This window comes from Balearica regulorum, chromosome 2, assembly GCF_011004875.1.
Source record: "Balearica regulorum gibbericeps isolate bBalReg1 chromosome 2, bBalReg1.pri, whole genome shotgun sequence".
NCBI classification, from domain to species: Eukaryota; Metazoa; Chordata; class Aves; order Gruiformes; family Gruidae; genus Balearica; species Balearica regulorum.
Window position 1 is genome coordinate 68,538,683 of NC_046185.1, and position 22,437 is coordinate 68,561,119.

Consider the following 22,437-nt stretch of genomic DNA (forward strand, 5'->3'; position numbering starts at 1 on the left):
AGATTTGGCCTTCTAGTCTTACTGAATTTCTGATTTTTTCCAAGGAATTAAAAATTAACTATACATACACTTATTCTGTGTTTGGGAAAAAGTTTCAGAAGAAATAAGAAATAAATGTAAAAAGCACTTCGTGTTAAATATTAGCTAAATTAATAGCTATTTCATTGAAAACAAATTCTATTGAAATTGCAAGAACAATGAACTTGAACTCACCAGGCGAGCGTGTGGGTTTCGGTGGTAATAAAGTTCTTTATATTCATCCATCCACACTTCAGCTGCACGCACACTGTTTGCTAAAGCTTTCGACCGTGAGTACGGAGCTTGTTTGGGGAAAACGTGACCTACGTGTGAGCATGGGTGGATCTCAAGACTTCCTCCACACTGCCATATCTGAACAAAGAATTGACATTGTGCATCATTAATTTGACTCTTTGCAAGCAGAAGGATACAGTAACAATAAGCCTTTGTAAGGATAATACCTTCTCAAGAATACCACGGCATACTATAAGCAACACATACAATAATTTTGTGCCTTTTTTGATGAATAAGCTGGATATAATGATGGCCTTGTGAACTCAAGAGAAAATCACCTGGAGTAACAAAGAGGTAACCCCATCTCTGGTTTTATCTGGTTTGCAATAATCCATTTCTTAGCTTCACTTTCTCCAAAGGCATGATAAGAAATGGTCCACAATATTTGTGCAGGTCTAACTGTGGTCTACAATTCCAGTTACACGGGCATTATTGGGGGGCAGGAAGAAAAAGAAAAAAAACAACCCCTTTGCCCATATTCTACTGGAAAGCTGACCGGACAAAACAGGTAAGCTTGTCATATCATTGGAGAATGATATGTTGCGTTACCACTTCTAGACTCATCATTTCAGAAGAGAGGCATGGGTGCCTGGTCATAAAAATATAACTAACCATTTTCATTAGAAAGCTGGGAAAAGAACCCCAGACTCAATGCATGAAAAGAAAAAGCAAAGTAATTCTGTAAGTAACTCATGCTGGTCCAACCAACATTAGTGAAACAATCTCTGCTACCTAAAGCGATATTCCTACTCGCTGTCAAGGAAAGTACTTGCACTTGAATGTGGAATTGGCAGAACTCTGCCCTTGTCCTCATCCTCCTGCCTCTGGCTCTCCAGGTCAGGAAATGTACGGCCCTGGAGATAAAGTCCATAAATGACCACCAAGTGGATACACTAGCCTCAGCACTCTGTGCAAATATTTCTAATTACACACTTCTGCTTTGAAAACCACGGACATTTGGCAGCTCATCTGCACAGCCGCTTTCCCACCATCCGTTCTGATCTCAAGCTAGATATAGGGAAAGGAAAGCACAGCTAAGTATTTCCCATTTAATATTGTGCGTGACCACAACGTGGCAGACACCTTGTTTCTGAAGGGTGCCTGAAACAAGGTTCCTGAAAATTATTCAGATGGGAGTAGGACACGTTGCTGCACTTGAACAAACTTGAGGCTTTCACCAATGGCTCCGATGGACTTTCTGTAACAGTTTTGGTTTTTGTTTTTTTTTTTTTTTTTAAGAACTGGCACTGCAGTGAGCTAATTCTCCTCGTGTGTTCAACCATGCATAGGTGGCAGCTCATCTTTCCTTTGTAAATGGAGGACAAGGGAAATTAGCTGAGATATGTTTCAGGGGTAGAGAGGTTTGCTCCCTGACAACCTTCTTGTCTAGCGCATGCATTTTAATTACACGTTATTCAAACTAACACAGCAGGAGTGAAAGCTATGAGGTAGCAAATAATAACAATGACAACAGATCAGTGATAGGACTTTTCCCATCTCTCTCCCTGGGACTTTTAGGGATCTTGAAAGTCACCTCAGATGAAGGCTTTAAGCATATACAAGATGGATGTTGTCTTCAGATTGTTATTTTTTTCAAGTTACTTCTGATTTCTCTCAGATTTCTTAATTTAGAAATCAATGACTGCTGTCTCCATTGATTTGGTTTTGGATAATGACATCAGACCTTCACATGTGGCACAATACTGTGCTTAATTAAAAAAACCCAAAACAAAGCATAAGCACTCTAATACATATGTTCACTTTTAAAACAAACAGTTTCCTTAAAGGTATAGGTAATTCATTATTCAACTATAGGGAGCACTGGATAATCTGTACTTGCTGGATTTAAAATTTTAATTTCTTGTTTTTCATGAGAAGTTTCTTTCTTCTTTTTTGTTGCTTTTTGGACAAGTAGTCTATTTGTCATGTGAATAGAAAGATGAATAAAAGACATATACAATAAATCTAGAATTCTGTACTGATCTTTTTAACAATTTGCATATTTTTGCATGTAAGTTACACTACTGTCATTTTGAAAGTTGCTAAGAAAGCAGCTATCCACTTTCACTTTAAGATCTCCTTTTTTTGAGATTTGTTCCTTGCATTACTATTTCTATATCCAAGACTACTTTTTTAAAGTTGAAATTTATCATGCAAGATTTGTCAGCAAATATTAAATGCCATTAAATTTATTAAAGTTTAACAATTTCCATATTTATTATATTCCATATAAGCATTTTTTAATTAATCATTACTGTTTTGATCAGTCTGTTTTTAAACAAGATATGAGGAACAGACCATAAAGACTACAGAAGTAAAAGTGTACAGTTAAAAAGGAAGCATATTCTTCTACTCTTCCGTGCCAAAGTCTGATTTAAATGGAGTAAAACAGACTCACCATATCTCTGCAAAATTGCTGCCAGAAAGAGAATTCCACAGCAGCTGATTTTTCACTAATTAACATTATTAATTTCTCTAAAAAATACCTGTAGGTTGCTAAGCAATGCTCATTAAATTCTGCTTCCTTTATTAAAACAGTTCAAAACTTCTCTTCCTATTACAAAAAAAACCCCAAGTATATTTCAGCTAACAATTCCTCAAAAGGTTTATTTATTTTTTTGAACAGAAAACACATTTTGACCTCTATATAATATCAGGTACAAATGAAGAGCAAGGTAAAGAGAAAGAAAGCAAGAAATTCACTAGAGAAACCAAAGTTGACTACTAAATGCTAAATAAGTGACTCTGGAGAAGGTTCTCCTCTAAAACTATTTGCACCTCCTTTAACAGAGAAGCATGTTAGATTTCATGTGTATTTTGCATGCTCTCATGCATGAAAATATGTTTCTTGATCTGTCTAGCTTACAGCTCATTATAAAAGTGTACTTTTTTTCTGCAGCACAAAAACAAGGTGACATTCATTTTTACTTTCATTTTCATCTTGATGCATGCAGATGACAGATGGTGGCATTACAAAAGGCTACAGTAAAAGTACAGATCTCACCTGGGGATCCCCATCCCTACCAGGGTCTTTGGACAACTTAGTTGCTGGGTCAATGAACTCTAAATAAGAAAAGCTCTATAAGCTCTACCACCTCCATTCTAACATTTTAGGTGACTCTGGAAGACCTTAAAAAAAAAAAATACAAAAAGGATGCTACCTCCTGAACAAAGCCAAACTGCAGAAAATACTCTGTTTCTGCCCCTCTCTGCTGCAATTTCGCTTGCTGGATGGTGGCTGATCCCCCCTGCATGGTGCTGAGGCACGATCTGCTGGGAGCTGAGTGGGCGCAGGGGCCTCCCCAGTCCCATGAGCCCATCCCGGCTGCTCCAACTGCAAGACAGATTTCCAGATCCGGACAGAAAGAAATAATGCCAAAAAGATCAAAAAAGAGAAGACCCCAGGCAATCGGAAGCGTGTCATCCTGGCCTGTGGGCAATGAAATTGCCAACAGAATACAGGACTTATCAGTAGGTAATTTTGCCTTTTTGCACATGCATGGTTTTCTCTCATGTCTTGATGAAGAGTTGAAAGGCAAACCGCAGGCATATCAAGCAGCAGTCCCCAGAAACAACCTTACATTGCAGTGCTGCTAGCAGGACCAAGAGCAGAGAGCAGGGCTAGGAGGGAAAGCTGCAACTAGGTTCCCCTCGCTCCATGTACAGGAGCGGGAAGATGAAAGGTACGTTTTGCATCCCTCAGAAAGAGGAGTTTCAATGTCCACTATGCCCACGAAGTGAAATTTTATCCAGCCAAATAGCATTAAGCAATTCGAAATCAAGGCACGTTGACTCGGATCCTGCCTTCAGCACGCAGCCTCCATCTCTCTTAGTCATCGTGCTTTTAGCCAAAGCCTTGTCCTTGCTGCACCTCTCAGAACCACAGAGAATTTCTTCAGTTTAGAATAATCAAAGTACGAGAAAGAGGTAGGTTGAGGACAAGTCCTTTCATGTCATCAGGAAAGGCCAGTGTTTTCAGAGACAAGAAGAGCAATTAATTAATTTACAGTGTTTTTCAGTATCCCTGTTCCTAATTTTCAGGTCTAGCAGGTCTAGAAACCACACAGACAACAGAATTAACACTGATTTATCCCTCTTGACCTTCTTCAGAACTGTGGGCAGCCAGAAGAACAGTTAAGCAACATCATAGCGCTCTGCTCTCTTCCACAAAAACCCTCACCACGGGAAGCACGAGTACAAGGGCCTGAAATCAAATAGAGGAAAGCATGGCATGTTGTGCACAATTTCGATCCAAACGCCTAGGTTCTACTGGCAATCTGCACTAGTAAAATTAACACACCCAGGCACGTTCGCTGGCCATTGCACTGTCCGTCTTGCAAAACCATTGGCCTCCCAGAAGAGAGCTGCTTGATCCACCTGCAGGGACCCCACACCAGCCTCTCCATCCACTTCGTCATTTAAGCACCTCTCTTACCCGCCACGAGCCACGTCCCCGCTCTCAGCCTGGTGTGTGACACACTGCGTACCTGCAGCCCTAACTCCTACTGGTGTGGGGACAACTATTTTGATGCCACCAAATCTGCGGCAGCCAGGGTCACAGAAGACTGCAGACATTTCAACAACATGAAGTGGATCCTGTAATGTCCAGTTCTGTCAACTGTGGCTGTTGTTTCCAAGCTTGCTGCTTTGGGAGAGGAGCAAATTTCTGCTAAGAGGCAGAGCATATAGTACTACTTTCAAAAGCAGCATCCTCTCTACCTCACGGGTGCTCAGTCTGGGTGCATGTGCACTAGCAGACACAAACAAGTGCCTACAAGAGTGAGTCTTGCTCAGGAGATGCACATACCCAATGTGCTTGCTACTGTTATACTACGGTTATGGGAGATAGCGAGTGTCATGCTCTCTGATGCAGCTTGCTGCTAAACTGGCAATCTCCCGTCTCTGCTTATTTGTCTGCTACAATACATCATAACTAAGAAAGTAAGAGACACAGCAAGCCCCAGGTCAGCAAGCATCTGTACCCAAAAATGCATGACTCCCTCATTGTCATCACCCCTTCCAATCCCTCAGGAAGCAAGAAAAACAATTTTGCCTTGCCAGAGTTAACTGGGGATGGTGTCCACCACCAGGCTGCTTTCCTGCTTAGCCTACCTGGGGTTGTGACTGATAATGAGCACAATCATTTCTTTGGGCCCCCAAGAACGAACCCAATCTATTGCTACCCCAGCTCCCTAAGCAGCCTCTCAAAAGGAGGCATAAAAATAATTTAATGAGGAGCTATTTCATACTTCCTGACCCCATAACTGAGCATTTATCTCACAGAAAAGAAATCCCTTCCAGTGGAAAGAGGAGATCACACAGCAACATGGGCTACACCGCAACTGGAGACAGTTGGGAGACTCCTGCTTCAGAAGCTCACAGAGCTGATGGACGTGGGTTATCTTCTTTGAGTTTCAGGTGGAGGCCTGCTGAATTTACTGACCAAGACAAGTAGGCCGTGTGTTTGGACTTAAGTGCCAGAAATTTTTCCCTGTGTGAGCAAGGAGGTGGTCATGAATTCAGATCAAACAGCAATCCCAGCTGAGAAATCCCCCTCCAGAGAAAATCCATGTCAACTCTAGGTCTGTGTTTATTATCCTCCCTGATCCTTCTCTTTCCTTATTTTTGTGTCCTCTTTGCTAGGATTTCTGCACTACTGGCAGCAGAAGACAGGAACAGCAGCCAGGAAGACTCCATGCTTCTCTGGTTAACAGGCAGACATCAAGTGAGACAGTCCACTGATGCCTCCTTTCTCGAGAAAGTGGTTTTGTAACATTAAAATATGATTTATCCCCGAAATCTGCTGTCATCTGGTAAAAAACAAAACAAAAGGCATCAACCCTCCTGCCCAATAATCCAGTGACCCACAGAAATGCAAACATGACCATAAAACATACCTGATGATGAGCAGCAAAACGAAGGGAAATCCAGGATACTAAGTTGTGAACTTCCTGCAAGCCAAAAATGGCCCTGCACTGTCGCTCTTACACCAGCGCTGGATTGCTTCACCAAGCTAATCGTGATACAGGGCAAACCACAGGCAGCCAGTGCTCAGCAGGAATCAGCAGCAGCACAGGTAACAGCAGAGTGGAGGAGAACAGGACTATTTCGCTCATCAGTCTGGACCATCTCGTATCTCCTCCCTCTTCCTCTGCCTGAAATCCTTTTCATTCCAGCTATTTATCTGGTCTACCCTCTGGTGGGGTACAGCTCTACAGCTCCTGGAGGTTTTCCCCATCACCTTTTATAACCTTTATACAAATTTTTTCCTCAAGTGAAACAGAATAAAGCCTTAAAGAAGTGCAGGGGCTAGCTTGTATTGCCCCACTGGTAACTGCCACCAGCTGCCTCCCGCTTGCTCCCACCAACTGCCATGAGAGCTCCGAGTCACATTAGAGAATTATAAATGTTTATTTCCAACAATCCTCTTCAAGCCACAGGATGTAAACTTCATTTGCTAATACCACACCCCTACTTACATTTTATACTAGCATTCAGAACAAAGACATGTTTTTAAAAATTGTTTTTAAGTGGCTATTCGGAAGGAAAATACAGCCATAATGAAGTGTACGAACAAGGAAAAGAGATTCATATAAACATCTCCCCAAATACTCTCTTAACACTTGCTTACATTACCACCATTTCACTAAATAAAGGGATGTGAAGAAAGAAGTAAGAAACTTGGTTTTATTCTCAGGGAAAACACCTTTCAATTGAGCCACTCACCCTAAATGAAAATTCAAGGTTTTCTCCTCCCCAGACTTCCATTCCCGTGTCATATGAACCAAGATAATCAAAATACTTCTTGCTCACAGAAAACAATCCACCTGCCATGGTCGGAGACCTATAAAAGAGAACAGTAACTCTGAATTGAATAAAAAGCAAAAATATATAAATTATCAAACTAATGCAATGGATAAAAAAATAGACTGTATTTTTATTTTCCATTTTCTCAGTCTTTTCTGGATACAAATTGTCAGCCACTGAACGGTTATCATTAGGCCATTTAAATTTAATTTTGTATGAAAAACTGTATCTGAAACAAGCTCCAGAATGTATTAAAATAAAAATAACAATGAAATCAGAGAAGATAAACATTGTGTTAATATAAATTTTTGCAATCACAGTGTCTATGTGAGCAACAATAAATGATTTGTCTCTTACCTTCACATAGTAGAACATAAGCTTTTTTGTGGCAGAATTGTATTGGTCAGCGCTGAAATTATTAGTGCAGTATCCTTATATATTTTACTTAAGTAGTAAGTAAACAAATATTTGTGCTTTAATAATTAATAACAACATTCCTGATTCCATTAATATCAAGTGGAAAAACTCTCAGACATCAATTGAGCAGAATTAAGTAAATATAGCCCCTCAAGAGATTTTTTTTCTTTCTAAGATCTGCCCATCTTTTCTTCCCCCCCCTTACTTTTTACTAGTTACACTACCAAGTTTGGGAAAAGAAAATCAGGGGTCAAGACCAGACCCTCATCAAAGACCACAAGGCACAGAGCAACAGTGCACTTAAGGGATGTACTTTCAGCAGGGCAGTGTGTGCACATATACATAAACTTGTATTTGTTCAATATTGCTCCTAATTGTTTACAGTCTTAGAAAAATCACCCTCTTTAAAGCGCCAAGCATATAATGCTGATTAGAACTAAGTTCAGTTGACACGTTATGAATTTTACTAAATTGCTGTTGAGGTAAATATTAACAAATGCTAGCTGCAGCAATCAGTTACTCTTAATCTCCCAAAACTAATTTTACCAGCCATCTTTTTGAAGCAACACTGTCTTACACTGTCATACACTGTCATAAGTTGTTTCAAAGAATGGAATGAGATGACGTGAGACAGAAGGAAAAAAACCAAAACCAAAAACCCAAACAAACTCCATAACCAGTCAAGCTCTTCTGTCTCACTCCAGATCTCGTTTTTCCAAGCGCAGCTGTGGGTGACACTGCTCTCAGCACTGCTGCTTTCTCCAGACACTTGCCAAGTTCACAGTCTTTGGGCTACCATAGAGCTTTACCCCTCATTGTTTTCCCCTTGGCATGCCAAAAACAATTCTTCTTGTCATGGAGAAGAAAAGCATCGTATTTAAACTAAAAGCTTTAAAAACATTTATTCTATTTTGAAACTTTTTTTTAAGGAGGGCTAATATATGCTGAGAAGGACTAAATTACTGCCTCACTTTTCCTATTTAAAAAAAAAAGTTCTCTCAGTTGAGGATAAAGTTCATTAATATTTGTTAAGTATTCGGTATTATTATCATAATAAGCGACCTAGAAAAGACTGAGAAAAATTAATCATTCTGTATTTGTTGTAGTCTGTAAGACAACAGATTATAAATAAAAGGACTAATAAAATCGTGATGTTAAAAATGCCAAACAGCTGCTTCATTTCTTACAATACGCTGCTGAAATACATCAACTTCCAAGTTGAACATCACAGACCCTCAGCTGTCAGGATTTTGTCTATAGTGTCTATTTTCCAGATGCATTGTTTGTACTCTTACCTTACCTCTCCTAAAAATACAGCATGGAGTGACAAATAATACCAACTGACTGCAACTTGTCTTAAAATAAAACAAAACTAAAACACACAAGGAAGGCATCCACACAAGCTCCTGTGAGTTAGCTCTTCACAGAAACTACGGTGGGTAGAGCTCTATCATTTCATGCCAATGAAGAACTGGCAAACTGGTTCACCTTTGAAAACACCGCAAGGAACCACCAACTATGGCTACAGCACAGATAAAGTCTTCAAAACTACTTTTGCCTTCTTACTGGTTGATGATTTTTTTCCCCCCCTTTTTCATCGTTAACCATGATACATTTTTTTACAAGGCGGATCTCTTTGCTTTCGCACAGAGGATATCCTTCAGTATTAGTTAATCAGTTACAACCTTTCCGTGCGCTGATAAGCATCTATGGGAGTTTGCCTGCAGGAATCAAGAGACTACTTGTGCAATAAGGATTCTATATGGAAGACTACATGGGAATTTCAGCTTTTAGAGCAGTATTTTTCCAGGAGCACAGTGAGCAGGAGCTATTTTGGAAAAAAAGGGGAACTAAACAAAATATGCAATTTTTAGTAGTATGCTCATTTGTCACATATTTTTCAGCACCTGGCATTTCCAAGTGAAATCAAACACACTTATAAGAATCACAGTTTCATAAGATGCGTAAGAATTAACCTGATGACATCGGTCTTGGACTTCCTCCGTTTTTGTTCTCTTTCAGGGGTACTATGCCAAGTGAAGACCAGCCTCCAGTCAAATCCACCAATCTGTGGCTCACCAGCATTTCCCAAGTACTCAAATGTATTCCAGTCAATAACATCAATAACAGGGCAGACGACAGCTGATTCTTCTTCTGCAATCCTAATATGTTTCAAAAAGAAAAGGGTGACTTCCATTAGAAACTTCTCTCAAAAAACTAGAACTGTCAAGAACAGAGAATGCTTCCAGATATCAAACATGAAGTTTTGTTCCTTTGCAATTCATGCTGCAACATAAGGAAATAATGGCCACAAAAATAACCACCGATTTCTTGCTGAGGATGCATCAGGATGGAGTCAGCTGTAGGTACCTGACAAGCATCAATCTTCCTGGACAGTGGAAGCGAGGTGGGCCAGAGATAACACATGTAGCATCTGGCTTGGCTACCACGGCCAGCACCACATTCTCAACAAAAATGTCTATTTTGTTTTGTACAGGTAGCTGTGTTTAAGATATTAAGAGAGCAGCATGATTGTATAGTTCTGCAAGGATGAATAATAAATTAGCTAGACTTTTGGCCCTTAAAGTCATCCTTGTTCTTGTAACTGGGATCACCTGCAAAAAGTTATACTGAGCACTACAACAGTAACTCAAAAAGAAGCCATGAGCTTAAACAAGAAAAACGTGCAACATGGTAATTGGGTTTCCAACAGTGAAACACACTTGAAGGAGACCTCCAGAAAGCCCAGCAACATAGGAGATAAAAAGGAGAAACAAGATAGTACTGCAGAATGACATACCTATCAGCAAGGCTGATCTAAAGATAGTTAAGATCTTTATCATACTCAGAATACATCAGAGCTGATGACATTTCTTGCACATCTACTTCTGCAAAGAGATAAACCTTTTTCTCCCATTTCTCAACACTCACGCAGGGTTTTCTGGATTCCTTTCCAAAAGCATTACAAAAGGCAGTGGGACCCTTTGCCTTCACCTCAACTTCTGGAAAGGCCATTCTCAGTACTAGGAGAGATCAACTTCAAGCATGCAAGCTCAAGCTAAGGTCTTTCTCTTAAATCACTCTTTAGCAATCTTCTCTACACTAGTCTTGGACATCTCTTGTCAGTTCAGTGAAACAAAGTGACTTGTTTGACTTTAAGATGCTGGTACTTGTTTTAGCCCTGCATCTTCTGATTTCCAGAGGAGAAGGAAAACTGAATGTGTTATATTGCCAAACAAGGAAGAGATGTGATGTATCTGTCATTCAAGTTCCTCATGGATTAAGCTTAAAACCCACAGCCTGACCAAGGGGCTCTGACTCTGAAATTAGAGCAGCTTGTGGTGGTTAAACGCAGCAGAGAACAGCAGCAGTTCCAAAGAAGTATTGTCTGAGCTGAGAAAGACTGCCTTCAGTATGAAACAGTCTCTTGTTGCTGGAGGGACGATGCGACACAGCTGTTTTCTTCTTTATGATCTCCCCTTGAAATCCTGTTTGGCAGAGCACACAAAAGGGCTTATACAAATATTGCTATCTCCTGTCTCGCTTGCATAAAACTTACGTACAAAGTAATGAGAATGATATGTACCTAGAGGAAAAAAAATCCCAACAAAATGTAAAAATTGATTTGTTGCTCCTGTAAAGGAAAAGAAGTAAAAATTAGGTAGCTGGCACGTGATTGCAGTTATAATAGGAATCAGGTAAGTGAAAAGCCATCACCTTTTCTGTAAGTTAAGAATTAACTAGATGGTTCAATGCACAGGCAACTTACAAATACAACTGTGTTTGCACTGCAAAATGCGAACACTGTTGTACTGCTCCCATAAATTTCGGTCAGATATGCCATGCAAACATCACCTTAGAGATGTACATCTGTATCTGCAGCAAGAAAGGCAAAAATTCCAAGACACATCCAGGGCTAACTTTTTACAGAAGATGATTTAGTACACTTAATATTATCCCAATCCTTCCTCAAGATTGCCATCTAGTGGTTTGCTAAAGTAGTGAAGAAATTACAGAATCGCCTCCACGCTGCATGTACTGTTTCTTTAGAGGACAGTCATTAAAACCACACTTATTCTTTGATTTTTTTACCGCTTTCCCTTTCTTCACACTATCTATACTGTTCATAGTTAACCCACAGTTATCTGGAATATACTAGGTGTGAAATTTAGAAATAAGTGAAATGACAATTTTAAGAAAAAAAGACAGTAAAACATTATTCCAGATACAATTTCAAATGGACATGGGGAGTTTAAGAACACAAGTTCCGCTAGGAATCAGGAAGACTTGCACGCCTCAAGACAGCACGCGCTTTTGGAAGTCTCTCTGCAGTCTGCATAGGGCTGGTTTTTCTGGTCCTTCTGTGAAGTCTACGTTACCTGGTGGGAATCTTTATAGGATGCAAATCAAACCACTGACCTTGCGGAAAGGATTTTTTTGTAATTCTATTTTAAAGAGAGCTGGCTTTCTACACACAATATCCAGCAGGTCTGATTCAGGTACTGTATCTATCAGTGTCCGCTAATGGCATCCAAGGGGGTAAAGACATAAGCTGTCAGCAAGAGGGGCAAATGCAATACAGCCTCCTGCATGCGACGTGGGGGCGGCAGGGTGCTGCCGTGAGGTGTACCGGTGGCTGAACCAACTGTAGGAAAAAGTGCATGTATGGCTGCTGGCTACACGTAGGTGAGGCTTCAAGAATATCATAGAATATTCTAAGCTGTAACAGAGAGCTAGTATTTTGGGTTTTAGGGAGTTTGGGGGTATTTTTGATTTTTTTTTTTTTAGTTAATGGATGTTTTCTGAACTGCCCAACAGATGTGCAGTATAGATGAAAAACTACATAGCTGTAAAGTACAGTGTCCCAGAACAGATGGTGTCCAAGGAAAAGTCAGTGTTGACATAACATTAACTCCTCCCTATCCTTTAGATCAGAACCACTTTGGAAAGATGGACTCGCTCAAGACAAGGAAGATGGAGTTTATTGACTTCTATTCCAATCTGCTTATGTGCATATTGCCCTGCAATAGGGATGTCTCAGGGCACGCACCTTTCCAGACCTTCTTCTCATCCACCACCCAGCCTGACAGAAAACACCTTTGCCAAGGCAGTTTCAAAGCTGGGGGTAGGGTTCCTCTTCCTGAAAACAAAACTTTCCCTTCCTCTGAAGAAAAAGAGCAGCTTGGTCCTCGGGAGAAAACAAAAATCCACCTCCTGTTCTTCCACACTTCATTCGCTACCCCACCACCAGGAGACAAACACCCACAGTGCCTCACGGACCAGACTGCAGTAACCTTCAGTAAACATCTGCAAAGAGTGATTTTTCCACTACAGAAGCATGCCAAACTGCCTCTTCTCCTTCTGCAATGAGACAGAAAACCAGCCCGGAGCATAACCTCACCTCGCCAGCAGCGGCTCCAGCCATCCCTCGTGGCATTCGCAGTGGCAGTCCAGGAACGTCAGGATGTCGCCTTTCGCCACAGACGCCCCCAGCAGCCGGGCTCGAACCAGCCCCTCGCGCTTATTTGCACGGATGAGACGAACCTTGCGTAAGCCAGCCACGTAGTTTTCCAAAGCCTCCTTTAAATGTTCTGTAACAAAGAAAGAAAGAAAGGAAGAATATAGTTCTGGAACAATTGGTTCACGTCATGGTACAGAAAGCTCTTTTTTCAGTGGCATATTACTTACAACAGTGCCTTAAAGATACTGGCATTTTGAACTCTGGTCCTGTGTTCAGAAAGGACAAGGAAAAAGCACAGAACTTGGATGGACACAAGTTAAGATTACTTTTAAGAAATGGAATGCTTCATGTTTGCCTCTGCAATTCATTTCCAAATTGTTAATTGAGTCTCAAATGTTACGTAAAGCTTTTTCCATGTAAAAGTTTTATTCTTAACACGATTCACGTGTGGTGGAAAATGCCAGCATTGTTTTGTGTCCCATAAGTCAAATGAAAACAGATAACCAGGTAGTTCCTTACTATACCTTACACCAGTGAAACATTAGAGCAATCAAAACTTTCTCAAATTAGGAAACCTGAAATGCTTCAACCAGACCGGGGTCATCTATGTATGCAAGCACTCGTGTTACACCACAGCAAATGTGCTCTCCCATTCTAAACTAAATTTGGTCCAGAACTCAAAATTTTCACTGGCACACTACGAGAAAACCCATTTTCCAATCAGATGCCCATCTTGTACAATTTTATAGCACATCACCCAAACAGCATATCTTTTGCTCCTGTGACTGGCTGACCAGAAAACCCCAACAACAATCAACATTATTTAGAATTATTCTTCCTACCTTTGTCACTGTAATCATCTACAAGGATAATTTCTTCCAAAAGTATATCTGGAGATGTCTCAAGAACACTATGAACAGTTCGCAGAAGTGTTGACCAAGCCTCATTATAAAAAGCTATCACAACGGAGGTTTTCGGCAGGTTGTAGTAATCGTACTTCTTCTCTCTGCATCTGTTAAGGAGGGGATTACATTTAGTACAAGTGCAAAAGCCTTTGTTAACTTTCAGAAAACCATTCTCAAATAAAGAGTTCATATGCTACTTAGTAACTGTAAACAAGAATATATAAAGGATCTTAAAGAAACTGTATGCACATGGAAAAGTCACCCAAACACTTTCAGGAAGCTGGTCTTCCAGAAGACCCATTTCCACAGCAGCATTATGACTAAAATTCTGCAACCCCCAGAAAGGTCTAAAAAGAAAAATAATAGGAGGTATTCTGGGCTGGTGTATGTGCAGCAGCTGTCTTTGCACAAAATTACCCCAAGTAGAGGAACAAGCAATGGACAAAACATGCCTCATATTTGAGAAAGAAAAGAAGAAAAAAAAAAAAAAATGAAATATAAAACCTCAGTGCAGTAAAAACAGTAGCATAAATTACTGATAACTTGTGCTTTGGAAAATAAAACAAGTGCTAGACAGTAAAAATATAACTGTGAAGGAACAGCAACATATAAAGTGGAAAAAAAACCGGCAACAGAACTGAGACATATGTACACTGAAGTAGAATTTGGGAAGACCACAGAACTGCCAAGATATAATAGTGAAATCCACAAAAAACACAGACATAGAAAAGCATGGGTTTGGCTCTACAGAGAGCCAGGAAGTTTGCAAACCTTTGGATTAAACTCCAGAATGTATCTCCTATAAATACATAAATGAACTTTCCTGAATGAACATAAGGATACCAGGAAACTTCTAGCTGAGCCAAATGTGTAAATTGTTAAAGATTCCCCTGGTCTGAAAGAATTCTAAAATAATAACGGTATTTATTATTATTTCTCCCCTTTTCTTAGGGCATTCTGTACAAGCAGTTTTGTTAAAAACCAACAGAAATGGTTTAGAGATGTTTGGATTTCCTTATGCCTCCAGCTTACTGCCTGGAGTCACCAAGGCTTGTACAGGGCAGAAGGACATACTTCAGCTTCTCCAGACTACTACATCATGAAAGATGCTGAAGCGGGTAGGACATCACTCCTACCAGAACAGAAGCGAGTCCTCCAAAACCTATGCTACGGGGAGCTGAAGAGGCAAACCAGAACTGATCAGTAGAAAACATGACAGTAAAATCCCTTAGGTCAATTTAGGGGCACCAAAATTCCCCAAAACACCCAGAAAATGACATTAAAAGAAAACTGCTTACCTCTAGCACGTTGAGAATATATTTACTGACTATTTAATGCTGCTGTGCTTGCAATTAAAAAAAGATTTCTTCAAAGTTTCTTTAAAGATTACACAGTATCTTTTAAGATCTGTGGTACAGAAAGGAAAAAAAAAAGTCTGAATCTGAATATGCCTAAAATTAAAATTCTTAGGACAAAAAAAAAGCCTGTAGAGTACTTTCATAATAAATACCTGCAAATGAGGAAGCAATGAAGAGAAATGACACTTGGGCAGAGGAAGCACACAGAAGGCTGCTTCTTAAACATGAAAGGAATGCTACGCAACGACACTCATCGTATATGATGCATACACATGCATGCACACCTGCAGATATACATCGATAGGTAGATACACACGCACTTAGACAGTGAAGTACAAAAATGCCCGTCCCTCCAGGCTGTAACTTGTCCTGAGGCAAAGAGGGGCATTCACACAGAGAACTGCCTCACACCGATGGCTGGTGACAGAAGTGACTTATTTTGCCAAATGTTCATGTATTAACACATGAAAAAAGGAGTGACATTTTAATTGACTTCTTTTTATTAAACACAGAAAAACCTACTCTATGAATCCAATTTTAGAAATGCATATTTACTTTAGTCTACTGAAAAACATTTATGCTCAGTACTGCCAGGAAAAAATTATTCTTGATATATCACAGTCACTTGTACCAGGTAATTTCAGTTCATTTCTTGATGGAAATGGGATCTTTACCTACCCATTTCAGAAAACTGAAGGAAAAAAGAAACAAATGGAAAACGTGCAGGAAAGCTTTCTCTGGAAAATGTGTCAGAAAGATTCATGGAATAATAATGTTGTATTCCATTATTTTAAAAAGGAAATCCAAAAGGTCTAAAGAAGCTCATGAGCCTAATTACAGATTAAAGAATTCAATGGATTTGCCTGAAAATTACATGCTGAAGACAGGAAACATAATTTGGCACAGAGCAAGGCAATCCCCAAACTGTTTTGTGATTCACTGTGCATTGCTGCCTCCTTCAATGAGCATACCCTACACCGCGGGAAAAGGTCAGCCTCTCACGGGGCATACCAGAACACATGTTCCTTCGGTTTCTGAAGTCAAGAAAGAGGCCAAAAGTAAAAAGGGCAGTTTATTTACTAGCTCCGTGGTGGAAGGCAGCAGGCGAGCGCAGAGAAGTGACTCGGCAGGGCAGGCTGCTGGCTGGCACCCGGGTCCCCTGCAGCACGCTTCCCCCCAAAAAGGCCGGCTGGACAAGGCTGGCAACCCGCTGAAGAAAGAAACCGCCTCTCACCTTGCATATTGAAACACACAGAGCACGACCAAAAGCTTAGCTTTAAGTACTTTAAGCTGACTTCGGCGAAAATTAATCATCACATTTCGACCAAGTAAAAATTCAAAACTTTTAAGAAATTAGGGGAAAAAAAAAAATCAAAGTTCTTCAACTTTTATGCAGATTTGCATGTTTATCTCAGAAATTATTTCAAAAACATATATCCCTTCCTAGATTATTACAAGATATTATTACAAGATCTCAGCTGCTCACAGTCTCAAATATTGTTTGTAAAGTGAAGCATAATTTTCCTCATCTTTCTGTTTTGCAAGAAATTTCAGAGAGTTTTGCCTAGCCTTAAAAAATAATCCCACTGGGGATATTAAAAACCTAAAGTGTTTAAACCCTGGAAAAACAATAGTGTAAGAAAATCTTTAAAAAAACAAAAAAAAAACCCCAAACAAACAACACAAATCCCTGAAATGGAAATGCTTACAAGTGTGGCTCATAACAATTAAGCAACATGCATATGGACACTAAACATTACCACTTCACAAGATACACAAGCTTCAAAAAAACCCCTCACAACACATATAAAACCTGACTTAAAGCCTAGTGGCTGTAACTCAGCTTTTCCATTTCCCAACTCCTATTTACAACAGAATCACCTTAGCAGTGCATCTTCTGGATTCACCTTTGCAAACTTCAGGATGTATTTTTATGCTCTGTGTCACCCACGTATCCAAGCTCCTACTTTCCAAGTGAATCATTTCACTCCTACTTCGAGTTATTCAGAAAAACAAATGCGTATCAGTTACAATATGTCATTAATATGACAGGGAGGATACAAACTGGTGACAGCAGTCCAAAAACGGGGGTTTTGCAGATGTGTATTTATAATGCCTATACTGCAAGATGCTCTCAGCTTCTGACTAAGGTGCTCTCCAGTGCCACCCTCAAACACGTAACACTGCCTTTTCCCAATATAGGGGATCATGTCAAGACAGGATTAATTGCAACTCACGTTAGCCATCTGAAAGCAAGGTGCTATCTTTGAGCTAATCTGTCCATAAAGACAAATCCAGAGGCGATACACCTCACCCTCCTTAGGACTCTTACCTAGCAAAGCCAGTCTTCCCCCCTTGTCTGTAGAGGTTTAACTACAGAGCAGACGCTTAACTTTTCTACGGCTGAAGTTAAACAACAGGAAACTACCTACAGTCCCTACTATTGGCTGCCTGATGCATCACCTTGAACCTAGTTATCGTAACTATCGTAACAGTTCATAAAAACAGAACATAGACACGAGGAAATGAGATGCCTGTAAACGTGACATTTCCAAACACAGACAATAAATGCAGGAGCCCTGTCATTTGTAGTCTAACGTATTTCTTCGCTACTCTCATTACCTTATTCAACCACAGGAATTTTACTATTTATATAAATAATAATTACATATATTTAAAAAACCCACAACACTTAAGTTAAAAGTGTGTGCATGTTGAGTGGGATCGTTTCTTTCTGAAAAGTACACGTATCTCTAGTCAAGCTGACTTTGGGAAAAGTTACCAGATACCGGGATCAGTCACTGAGAAAAAAAAAAAAAAAAAATCCATTGCCAGCACATGCGAGCAGCTTTTTCGAAACCAACAAAACAAAGGCGTGCTTTAAATAGCACTTGGATTTCACTGAAAAAACACTGATATATAATGGATAACAACGGTAACGGGTAACGCGATGCAAAGGAGCAACATCATCTCAGCCTCTGCCCTCCGATGGCTCCTGTTCTCTGCAGCCCCACTAGAAAATCTACGAGCAGAGTCGTCGTGCACAGCGGAGGTGTACCCAGAGACAAGGCAGCCAGGACTGCCCCTTGCCACGTCCCAGGGAGTGGGGCTGGGACACTGCCCTGCTCCAGCAGCAGCAGCCGCTGCCGCCTGCTCCTTCTGCACCCTCCTTGCTTTCCCTCTCTGCCACGCTGGGTGGATGGATGTCCCAGGAATCCTCCTGCTTGATCACTGCGGCTTAAGAGACAGGTATAAAACAAGAAATGCCAAAACACAGCTTCTGTTTATCAATTCATAATAAAGTAAACATCTACATTTTAAAAATTCTAATTGTATTCAGCCATGAATATTTAAATTCCTAGATGGGAGGAGAGAAAGAATAACACTGTGCCTGAACACGAAACCAAGTTCCCTACGTAGCATCTTTCCTGGATCTTTCACTACAGCACCTACCTAAATGTCTACGTCCACAAAATGCAAACTGAAGCAAAGCACGTAAAGGTGTATCATCATACATCCACATTCCTGTGGCTTTTTGGTTTTTACCTTTTTACACAGAATTTCTAAGTCACAGTCTAAGCGAGCCTATACAGCTGACAAGTTTAATAATTTAACCTTGAAATCTACTACACTACAAAATCTTCTGTTAGCAAGTTTTACAACAGGTTATTTATTAGAAACTAAGGAGACATCAGTCAGGAAATGCCTAAACAAAATTAAATGGGCTATTTTAGACAACATTTGTGTCAATTAATGTAATCACTCTATTTATTTCATTGTAAGGAACTGTTTCTCTCAGACATGCGTATCTATACACGGGGAGAGAGAGCACGAATGTGTGCACACCGGGCATGCTGCCATGAGTTAATTAGGAATGGTTGCTGACATACTTTTATGCAAGACTTTCACCACAACTGCAACAATGATACGGTAAGAGAAAATACATTTTTAATCTCCAAATTTTACGTTTTATATGCCAAGTTATTAATATTTTAAGAAAAAAAGTATGAAATGTTCTGTCAGTTTTCAAAGATTTGTTACGAGTACAATTGGCTCAAATTATTTCATGCTTTCTAAAGGTATACTTCTCTTTTAGAAATAACATACTAGAACATTTTTAATGGAAAAAAGCCTGTATTTAAAATCAAGATGTTAAAATTATTCTCAGCAATCAAAAAAAATGTTCTAGACTGCTGAAATTTTTAAGTTTTGCTTTTGAAGTTTCATTATGAATGCCTGAAGGTACAGAAAGTTCAAGATTCAGCAGCTTCTCTAGGGAAGTTCCAAACAGCATATGTCACTGCTATATCTGATTTAACATGAGTCTTACCTACTCCAGGCTGAACGCGTGTTTTCGATTGCTGCTCCTTACCCCTCCTTGGGGGAGAGCAACCTATGGATAAAATCCAGTGTGTGAGCAAAAGCGACGCAGCCCTACTACATCAAAACCTGGGACACAGAAGTGCAACACTTCCAGTGGAATTAAAGGATATGATAAATCAGATTATTCTTATCTCTTTCAAACACTACCCAACTTTTCATGCTGATTTATTTTCTCACATAAAACCACCTTGAACCAACTGTCAGTTCTGGGTTTGATTTGGTTTTGGTTTTGTTTGGGCTTTTTGTTGGTTTTTTTCTTAAAAAAAAAAAGAAAAAAAAGAAAAGTCTTATCTGAGCACAGAAAGGCTGCACCTGGTTTTGCACACCTACATACCCCACGTGTCTTTGGATATTACCGAAAAAGGCGCTGACGTTTATGGAAGGTGTGTCTCGGTCCGATTAGCAAAGCAGATAGCAGCAAGGTGCTGATAACTGCCAGAATGGCCAAATTATTCGGGGCAAGGCTGATACACGTAAGCAGCACAAATTAAAGTGATGCTGGCCCACACTTCCCCACCATCCGCTCCCAGCCCAGCAGCCCGGGTAAATGCTCCCCAAACCTCATTAGAAAAGAGCCCCCCAGTTCAGTCTACAACACTGTGATATGGTCAAGTCTTTGAAAACAGTGGCTAGCTAGATTCTGAAATGGTTTTCCAGATTATTTAATGTTTTAAAGAATAATTCTCCCAGTGGCAATAAGGTCTCGAAAAGACAGACTGCCAACCACTGCTTTAAGATTTCAGGTAATAAAGGGCCGCGCTGGCTAGCATAAAAACATTGTGAGAAGCAAAGAAGAAAGCTATGAAGTCTGATATAGAAGAAAATATTTGCAAAGAACTTTGGGGGAGGGGAAAGAAAAGCAAGTCTGTTTAAGGCAGACTAAAATACATTAAGACAAAAATTGTCTAGAAAGCCCATTTATGAGGGTGGACTAAATCTATATCCTAAAATCCACAAACTTAAGAAATCTATAGATCCTCCTAATTCCAAATTGTTAGAAAAAGGCAACAGAAGTTCCTATCTAGCCCTATCTAGATTCTGGATGTGCAGACGAGAAGGCATTTCTGCATGTGTCCATGAGGAAAAAAACAAATTTATTTTGCTGATTTGAAACAGTGGTTTCAGTTTGCTCAAATGGTTGCCTGTGTTTGCAATTTTCTCCCAAGGTAGTGAGACACACTTAACACTTGCACAGAGCCATACAATTTCCTACACTTACATTCAGAAACTTACTTTGATGCGAGTAATTTGACTCAGGACAAGGAAAACATTTTGCAAAGAAAGACAAAAAATGAAAGAAGTTGTTGTAACCATCGCTAATAGTAGGATGTGAATGCACCCGGTCCTTACAGTCACGTACAGTAAAAGCACTATTTGAATTAAAAAAAAATAAAAAAATCATGATTTGTAGTTACTATCACTGATCTGGGAACTTTGTCAGGTTAAAAATGAAATCAACAGAAACCAAACACTCATCTAGACATCAGAGGAAGCTGAGGATCTCTACCAGAAGCTGTAAAGAAAAACGGTCAAAAAAATAATCATGTGAGCTCTTCTGGAAAATGTCTGCAGTTGACTATTAAATGAGATCATAATGACAAAGAAAACTGATGCATTTTTATAGATGATAGGAAACAAAAAATAGTAAAATATCAAAATGCTTGTGGAAGCATTGGTATATTCTGTACGGCTATAAAATGCAAGCCTACTTATTTAAAAAAAGAATACCAATGCTGCAAATGTATTACTCCCACAATTAACTGTACAGGGGAGGAACGAGATGTCCCAGAGACACACTGCTTTGCAGGTCTAAAGCCTGTTTATAAATGCAAGAAATCCTGCCAACTAACAATAAAGTAATGCCTAAAACGTATTAAGATTAACGTAGTTACCAGTAACCAATTATCCATTCCAGAAAAGCTCAGAAAACAAACAAAACAAAAAACCCAACCCCAAACCAGTGACCACAGCGTTACAAAACTACTACAGCAAATACGTGTTTTACGCAAAGCATTTGCTCCTCAGCAGAAGAGTGTTGTGTCTTCTGAACTCTGATCGGATGTAAAGCACGGGAACACCTACGGCACAGCAAGCCCTGGGCGCAGGGCGTGCAACCAGCTGCGCGCACGGAGGGAAGGGACGGGACGCGCCGGCGCGGTCAAGCTGCTGCAGATAAGCTCTTCTAGGAGTTCGCTTTTACTACACGCGCTGCAAAAAAGGTCACTGAAGTTATTTTTTCACCTTTAGGTAACGGATGAAAGAGAAACTTTTGGGTGAAGTCAGGCAGTTGCGGTGGGCTGGGGAGGAAACACCCGGCTGCTGCGCCATTTCCTGGAACAGGGTCAGGTTAAAACTCCTGGCAGGAGCAATGGGCCCATCAAAACTGGATGCTGCAATTTTTGGAGTAGAAGAAGGACCAAAACCTAATCTCGAGGATTATGCTGGGAATTTGCTAGCGAGATACTACCAGGTGAGCAGCCTGCTTAATTTGGTATTTGCAACCCAGTTAACAAAACATGGTAGCAAGCGAGGTTGTAAGAGAATCACACACAAATCTGGGAACAGACGGAAAAAGCGGTTTTGAAAGGCAGAAAAATCTTAGTCCAAGATTGTTACTCTAAATTCAAACATCCCAAAAAATAAATAATACTATAGGCATAAATGATAGAGACAGCGGAAATTGAGAATTTGTGTATATCTATCACCCTATATATACACAGACACTTAAATATATATATATACAGCTACTTAAATATATCCATTAAAACATACCTATATATAAAACATGTATAAA

At 39.9% G+C, this 22,437-nt stretch overlaps 1 protein-coding gene across 1 annotated transcript in view; it reads right to left on the minus strand.

Moving 5' to 3' along the window:
- The window catches only part of GALNT12 (polypeptide N-acetylgalactosaminyltransferase 12), a 48,840-nt gene that overhangs the window by 20,799 nt on the left and 5,604 nt on the right, over nucleotides 1-22,437 (minus strand). The window contains exons 2-6 of the mRNA XM_075744644.1: nucleotides 13,840-14,009; nucleotides 12,938-13,127; nucleotides 9,513-9,698; nucleotides 7,039-7,156; nucleotides 214-390 (exon numbers count right to left, since the gene is read on the minus strand). Of these exons, the coding sequence (XP_075600759.1) occupies nucleotides 214-390; nucleotides 7,039-7,156; nucleotides 9,513-9,698; nucleotides 12,938-13,127; nucleotides 13,840-14,009 (841 nt within the window). The remainder of the gene's footprint in view (nucleotides 1-213; nucleotides 391-7,038; nucleotides 7,157-9,512; nucleotides 9,699-12,937; nucleotides 13,128-13,839; nucleotides 14,010-22,437) is intronic.